Below are 8,555 nucleotides of genomic sequence, written 5' to 3'. Positions count from 1 at the left end.
ACTTTATTATACAGTACACTTTATCTCTTTAATTATAATACCATATCACATTTATTACACATAAAATAAGGTATATTTTAAGGCGGTGTAAGGCTTAGAAAATTAGGGCTAGCAGGGTACAGTGAGTGAGGGTATTATCGCCGAGAAAGCACGGCAACTTCACTCGGATATCATTGAGAGGCAACTACGTCAATGACCATCACAAAGGTAAATAAAACCACTTTATTATACAGTACAGTTCATTTCTTTAATTATAATACCATAGCACATTTATTATACATAAAATAAGGTATGGTATATTTCGTGTAGTTTTAAGGCTTAGAAAATTAGAAAGTAGAAAATTATGTTTTATGGGGACCTGGGAACGGATTATTCTCATTTTAATGGTTTCCGATGGGAAATTAATTTTTGGTATACAAACTTTTCGCCTTACACACTCTGTCTGGGAACCAATTAAGTTCGTAAGCCAAGGTGTCACTGTATGTCAAATCAAATCATTAATAGTCATAAAACAAATTCACTTTACCTTTTCTATTTGAATGATAAGAACAAATTGCCATTTTGTAACGCTTCAGGTTAACGTTGCACAAAAAAAATGTCCCAGCATGCCCCACCCCACCACCCCCTGCTTCGCTGAGGGAGATGCAGGCACGATACATTCAATCAATAACGCCAAACAAAGGCTTTGATTTGGGAATCGTTCCTACTGGCATAAGATCCAGAGTGGCCATTTTAACCTTAATCTTTTGTAAACAGGTAGAAAGGTGATGTCCACATGTCTTTTATTGTGGAGGGTTCAAAACGTTTCCTGCCACATTGCAGTTTTCCTTCATTTTAATGGCTTTTGCCATTTTTTAGAGGGAACTGAAGCCTCGAAGGGGCTCCTTTGTCCACATCCTCCATTTTAGTCCATGACGCCGTTCATCAAATGTCAAAAAGTCATCAAAGAGGTTTACAAGTCAAAAAAGATACCTGGCCTTCATGTGCTTCCCGTTTGTGTGTCCGTCCGTCTCAATGGCAACCTACCTTGGCGTCTATCCCTTGAAAAGCCGAGGCGGAGCTTTGCCGATCTCCACGGAAACGTTAGTGTACAGCGGGTACCTTTTCATCTGCACCGCTCGGTAGGTGAGCGAGCTGATGCCGTCCTTCTTCATGGTGTTCTTGGTGTTCTGGATTTTATTGAATCTGGACAACAACAACAACAAAAAAAAACACAAGGTCCGGTTATCATCCGACATTCATCAAGGAGGAGACTGTGCTGAGTGGTTATGAATATGTCAGCACAGTTTTTGATTTGGGAGGAATGTCTGTGCCATTTATATAATAGCGAGAAATGCTCCAAAGGTTTTTTTTTTTTTTTTTTTGGAGGATCTCATATCTGGAGCCACACGCTCCTCCCTCCCATCGAGGTATGCATCATTTAGTCTGTCCCATACCACTTTCTATTATTCATGCAGGTTTTTTTTTCCCCTTGATCGTATCAAAAGGTCATCATAAGCAACGTGCGCGCGGGTGCTCGGCTGAGTGGAAAGAACCACATTTCCTAAAATACAACGACAGCCATAAAAAAAATAAAAATAAAAATAGCGGCGCTGGTATCGGAGCTTAAGCGCCGCATCTTAACGCTCGAGTACCTTCGTAACGCGTCGGCGAGAGGACGGACGCGGAGCATCTCTTTTCTATAAGTGGCGGCCGGCGTGTGTTTGAGTCGCGGCGGGCGTGACGCTGAATGATTCATGCAGTGAGACGGCAAAGTGGATTCAGGAAGAAAATCAATTGGACTCGGACAACTCCATATCTGGAATTGATAATACAGTGATACCTCGGTTTACGAAGCCCTTGAATTACAAACTTTTCCGTTTACAAACGTTAAATTTATGAAAATTATACCTTGGCATACAAACTATTTTTCGGGATACACACGGAGCTGCCACAATGAGTGATGTGACCGTTATCCTAACAAGAAAATAGCAGCCGGCTTGTTTTGGTCCTCTATTCCCCGCCCCCACTCGTACGTGATTGGTCAAGAACGCAGCAGTGAGGGGAGATGGTTTAAACATTAAAGAGACAGGCAGACGACAGAGAGAGTGAGAAAATGGATAGACGGATAGGTGAAATTTGGACCCGTTTCAACTTTGATAGTTCAAACGCAGAGTGTAGACTGCAAGGTTAAAATTACCATCAATCAGGCTCCGCAAATAACCCGCACAAGCCATATGTACACTTTATGCAAAAAGCTACCAACTCAGCTAAACAGAACACAATTGATGAGGAACTAGGTAAAATTATCGCAGAGAAAGCACCTACAAGGGATCATTCCTCAAGATGGTGAAAGAAGAAGGCTACGTTCCTCATCAAGTGTTGAATGCTGATGCCATCAAGCCATCAGCGACCATCACAAAGGTAAATAAAACCACTTTATTATACAGTACAGTTCATTTCTTTAATTATAATACCATAGCACATTTATTATACATAAAATAAGGTATATTTCGTGTAGTTTTAAGGCTTAGAAAATTAGAAAGTAAAAAATTATGTTTTATAGGGACCTGGGAACGGATTATTCTAATTTTAACGGTTTCCTATGGGAAATTAATTTTTGGGATACACACTTTTCGCCTTACACATTCTGTCTGGGAACCAATTAAGTTCGTAAGCCAAGCTATCACTGTATTTGTATTTTAATATATTTTGTACAGCTGCCCACATTTCAAGCTTAGATAACTTAGGAATTAACTCTTTTTTTCCTGATGAAACAAGAGAGTCAAAGGTTTTTTTTTTACGCTGAATCGTATGTTTATGTGGTCCTAAAACTCAATATTCATGTATTAATTTGTGTTTTTATTTATTTATTGACCATCTTCCTCAATAAGATCACGTCGCAGTGCATCAAACGAAGCCAAAACCAGACGTCAAAGATCCAAAAGCGACATGTTGAAAACAATCTGGCGAGTGAATAAGATGACGTCAAAGGCGGGAAGGTGCGTATCGCATGTCATCCATCATCGTTTTAAGTGCGGCGCACAGTCCGTAATTGCCTGCCAAAAAAAAAAACCACATGGCTCCAAAATGAGAGCATCTCGTCTGTTTGCCTTCAACCAAATCAATAAAGCAGCCACCAGACGGGCGCTCAAAGTCGTCACGCTTTGCGTTCGATTCCCGCCAGTCACGCCGCCTGCACAAAAACGACGCTACGCTAGGACGCGACTATATTTATTCCGACTGAATTATTTATGGCATAGTGGCGTTCTATACTATATATACAGTGATGCCTTGGTAATATATATACAGTGATGCCTTGGCTTACGAACTTAAGGGGAAAAGTGTGTATCCCAAACATTAATTTTCCATAGGAAACCATTAAAATTAGAATAATCCGTTCCCAGGTCCCCAATAAAACCTAATTTTCTATTTTCTAAGCCTTAAAACTACACAAAATATACCGTATTTTATGTCGAATAAATGTGTAATGTTATTATAATCAAAGAAATAAACTGTACTATATAATAAAGTCGTACTATATAGTAAAATTGTGTCCATAATTTGTAAAATCACTTCAAATGACTTCCACTGAGCGTATTTTACAAACATTCCATGGCATGTAGCTATATTTTACATCGTTTTAAGACTCGCGCTGAATATTCAGGAAGTCTTGTTTTCGAGTTGGTGACGATGCCTGACGTGACGTCACACCTGGAACGCCCCCAACCGAGGAAGCGACACACAATGCCTTTTGGGTACTTTGTTTGGTCTGAAAACTTTGTATTGATGGCGAAATTAGAAGGAAAACAACGTGATGCTGAATCGTTGTGTGTTGCACCAACACTACTATTTGATACTAGTTGACACAAATTCCTAGCAGACAAATCAGCCCATTTCCAATGGAGCTTGGGCGCCATTTTGTGCGTTTTCCGGGATGCTACATTGGAGTACAGACGCCTCAAAATGATCCGGAAGGACTTCTTAAATCGATTGCAAACATTTATGCTTTCCTCTTCAGAACTATTTGAATGATATTCATAACTGGATGAGTAACAAGAAAGCATCTTCTCTGAATCTGAAGCCATTGTTTTGATTCTAAAGCAAGGCAAATGTGTCCTGGCGTGACGTCACGAACAAGGGGGCGGGACCTTCTGGAACTCGCCATCTCCGAGGTCGTTTTGAAGTAGTTTTGGGACACTAACTCATTTTTATTGGTGTTTTGCATTTGGCTAAAAATATCAGCCTGCGTGTTTTGGATATTTTAGATGCTATAAAACGTTTTTCTGATGTCAGTTAGGTGTCGGTTGTCCTTTAAGGCTTATTTCGTAGAAAATTATGTTTTATGGGGACCTGGGAACTGATTATTCTCATTGTAAAAGTTTCTTATGGGAAATAAATGTTTGGAATACAAACTTTTCGCCTTACACACACTTTCTGGGAACCTATTGTGTTTGTAAACTGTAGTATCGCTGTATATACTTTTTGGGGGGATCATTTTTGAATTTGAATTGAAATCACCATAAAAAAAAAAAAACAGCAACTTGGTACCTTTGTGGGTTGGGCTCGTTGTGTTTGTCTCTTTCGTGTTTAATCATTCGGTAGCGGCCGATGCGTACATCCGGTCTGGACACTTTCATCCCGTTCAGGGTGATCCTGCAACACACGTAGTAGCAAGCAAGCAAGCAAGCGTTGAGATGGCAATAAGACGGAATAAGATGTTATTGCGTTGCGCCTTCTGCAAGCGGTCCTCCAATCGATTGCTTTCGTGCAATTAACTCCCGCCGTCGGAGCGCAGACGAGGGAACCGGAAAGTTCCCTGCGAATCCTATCCAATTTGTCGCCGCGGACTGACTTTGGGGCCATTACTGGAGCAGCGGGGGAAAGTGCTTTGAGCGTGCGGATACATGCTGGACAAGCCAATCTGAATTCGACAAATCAATGGCGGTGAAATGGACAAATTGATTGTATTTGTCCAAGACAAGAAACTGGTATGAAAAGCTTGACTTCCATTCGGGTATTGCAATAAAATGTCGATCCACTCACATAAATCATGTTATAGAGTGCATATATAATTGAAATGATTTGGATTAGCCTTTATTGGTCTCGCAATGGAGAAGTTTACATTTAGTTGCTATCTATTTGCTATCTAGCTGAAAAGTTAGCTATCTATTAGCTATCTATTTGCTATCTCGCTATTTAGCTAGCTCTCTATTTAGCTAGCTAACTTATCTTTTGAATATAAAGTCACCTTGAGAGTTTTGAATAAATGTATTATTATTATTATTATTATTAGCTATTAGCTATTTAGCTAGCTATCTAACTTATCTTGTGACTGCAAAGTGACCTTGAGAGTTTTGAAAGGCACTTATAAATGTATTATTATTATTATTATTATTATTATTTATTTTTTATTATTATTATTATTATTATTATCATTATTATTATTATTATCTAGTAGCCATCTAGCTATTTAGCTAGCTATCTAACTTATCTTGTGACTGAAAAGTGACCTTGAGAGTTTTGAAAAGCACTTATAAATGTATTATTATTATTATTATTATCTATTAGCTATTTAGCTAGCTATCTAACTTATCTTGTGACTGCAAAGTGACCTTGAGAGTTTTGAAAGGCACTTATAAATGTATTATTATTATTATTATTATTATTATTATTATTATTATTATTTATTTATTATTATTATTATTATTATTATCATTATTATTATTATTATCTAGTAGCCATCTAGCTATTTAGCTAGCTATCTAACTTATCTTGTGACTGAAAAGTGACCTTGAGAGTTTTGAAAAGCACTTATAAATGTATTATTATTATTATTATTATTATTATTATTATCTATTAGCTATTTAGCTAGCTATCTAACTTATCTTGTGACTGCAAAGTGACCTTGAGAGTTTTGAAAAGCACTTATAAATGTATTATTATTATTATTATTATTATTATTATTATTATTATTATTATTATTAGCTATCTAGCTATTTAGCTAGCTATCTAACTTATTTTGTGACTGTGAAGTGACCATGAGAGTTTTCAAAGGTGCTTATAAATGTATTTTTAGCTATCTATTAGCTAGCTATCTAGCTTTCTATCGAGTTAAGTTACTTCCGGGTTAACACTGGCGCGTGTGGCTGCCGCTGCTCACCCACTGCAAAACTTATCCCGTGACTGTAAAGTGACCTTGGGAGTTTTGAAAGACGCTTATAAATTAAATGTATTATTATTATTATTATTATTATTATTATTATTATTATTATTATTATTATTATTTTATCATACGATATTATTATTATTGCACAGCAGCAAATTGATGAAAGTAAGAAGTAGAAAAACAAAACAAAAACAGGAGCAGTCAATCTGGTCAAAACAACAACAAAAAGTAAGCACTTTCTGCATCCTCTTTGTGACATGAAGCAGTTCTAGATGAAAAAGGAGAGGATCAAAGCGTCCTTTTCACCAGTGGATCGGACACATCATAGTAAAATGTGCACATCTGCTACACGCTAAATGTTGAATGCAAACACGAAGCTGTAGCATCCATTGACGAAAAGAAACTGTCTCACAGCTCGTCTTACGTAAATCCGCTTCAATTCCAAGCCGCGACAGTCAATGTCAACACACCTCTGCATCAAGTTTATACTACTTCATGAAAACTGTAGAAATACCCAAAACTGGAAAAAAAACATGGACATTATAATAAACATTCAAAAGACTAACTGTAGTTTGCGCAAAAAGATACATTTTGGTTGTTGCCTTACAGGAAAAGGAAAGTCATTTTTGAGTGACATTTCAAAGCAATCCATGAAGAAGATGTTGGATAACGTGCTCAGCACCAATGAGGGCGAACTGGATCAGTACGTCTCCCCCCCACCCCAAAAAAAAAAAAAAAAAAAAAAAAAACATGACAGATTTTATTTTGAAAGTGCATGAATGCAGCACTTTGTCCAAAATGAGCTCGAAGGACATATTCCTTACAGGCGCTCTTCGAAAGGCTTTTAAAGCAGCCAGCCGTGACAAGGAGAAGGAAGCGTGTGTGCGCGTCTTTTAGCACTTAATGCGAGGCCACCCATAACCTTCACACACGACAGCTTAAAGCAAGTTGGATTTATTGCCTTTTTAATGTCACTCCAAATGCAAATGGAAATCTCACCCACCATCAAAAAAGCTTTACTTTGGAGAGAAAATATAAAAGGGGGGGGGGGGGGCATGTCATGGTGACATGAACATCCTGGTTCTTTTTTTTTCTTTATCAGCTCAATATGACTTCACATATAAGGTCATCTTTTGAAGAAAATCAAAACAAAATACAGTAAAGTCTCGTTATATCGATATCGGATATATCGATAGTCCCAGTTATATCGATATTTTTTCGGACTCCCTTGAATATCGATATAACGAGACTTTACTGTATTTTGTTTTTTCCCAAATGTGGACAGTTGTGGTCCTATATGAATGAATAACTAGTTTTTAAATTTGAAGTATAAAATAATGACCCTTTATTATGGTTTATACGGGACAACATGAAATTTTGATTGTGACTTTAGCAAGCGTGATGAAATTTCACAAGTTTGATTTGCTTTGGCGGGCCGAATAAAATGATGTGGCGGGCCAAATTTGGCCCCCGGGCCTTGAATTTGACACCTGCGTTGGAGAGTGCTATTGTTCATGACAGTGTTTTCTTTGTGGGTGGTTGGAACGAATTCATGGTACAGTGATACCTCGGTTTACGAACCCCTTGGCCTACGAACTTTTCGGCTTACGAACGTTAAATTTATGAACATTTTACCTTGACATACGAACTTTACCTTGGCATGCGAACTTTTTTTGTACACGGAGCTGCCTCAATGAGTGATGTGTCGTTCGCGAACGAGCCCGTTCTTCTAACAACAAAATGGCAGCCCCCAGTCTTCGGTTAAAGCCACATGATTGGTCAAGAACTCAGCAGTGAAAGGAAGTGGTTTAAACATTAAAAAGACAGGCAGACGACAGTGAGAGAGTTTCAACTTTGATAGTTCAAAGGCAGAGTGTAGACTGCAAGGTTAAAATATCCCATTAATCAGGCTCCACAAACAACCCGCACAAGCCATCTGTACACTTGATGCAAAAAGCTATCAACCCAGCTAAACAGAACACAACTGATGAGGAACTAGATAAAATTAGCGCAGAGAAAGCACCTACAAGGGATCATTCCTCAAGATGGTGAAAGAAGAAGGTTACATTCCTCATCAAGTGTTTAATGCTGATGAAACTGGCCACTCCATTCCATCAAGCCATCAACGACGATCACAAAAGTCAATAAAACGACTTTATTATACAGTACAGTTTATTTCTTTAATTATAATACCATAGCACATTTATTATACATAAAAAAGATGTATATTGTGTAGTATTAAGGCTTATTTAGTCGAAAATTATTTTTTATGGGGACCTGGAAACAGATTATTCTAATTTTTAATGGTTTCTTATGGGAAATTAAAGTTTGGAAGACACACTTTTCGCCTTACACACACTTTCTGGGAACCCGTGAACTCCATGGAATCTTTTGTAAATGGAATCTT

The 8,555-nt window shown here is 37.8% G+C and overlaps 1 protein-coding gene across 2 annotated transcripts in view; it reads right to left on the bottom strand.

Moving 5' to 3' along the window:
- Positions 1-230: 230 nt before the first annotated feature.
- Positions 231-8,555, bottom strand: part of b4galt2 (beta-1,4-galactosyltransferase 2) — a 47,064-nt gene continuing 38,739 nt past the window's right edge. For both annotated transcript variants that reach the window (XM_089007856.1, XM_089007858.1), the window contains exons 7-8: positions 4,531-4,635; positions 231-1,185 (exon numbers count right to left, since the gene is read on the bottom strand). In XM_089007856.1, coding sequence (XP_088863982.1) covers positions 1,035-1,185; positions 4,531-4,635 — 256 coding nt within the window. In that variant the 3' untranslated portion in view covers positions 231-1,034. The remainder of the gene's footprint in view (positions 1,186-4,530; positions 4,636-8,555) is intronic.

The sequence above is a fragment of the Hippocampus bargibanti genome, linkage group LG11, assembly GCF_051943395.1.
Source record: "Hippocampus bargibanti isolate YZ-2025 linkage group LG11, ASM5194339v1, whole genome shotgun sequence".
In the NCBI taxonomy this organism is placed as follows: Eukaryota; Metazoa; Chordata; class Actinopteri; order Syngnathiformes; family Syngnathidae; genus Hippocampus; species Hippocampus bargibanti.
This window is presented reverse-complemented; position numbering and strand designations above follow the sequence as displayed.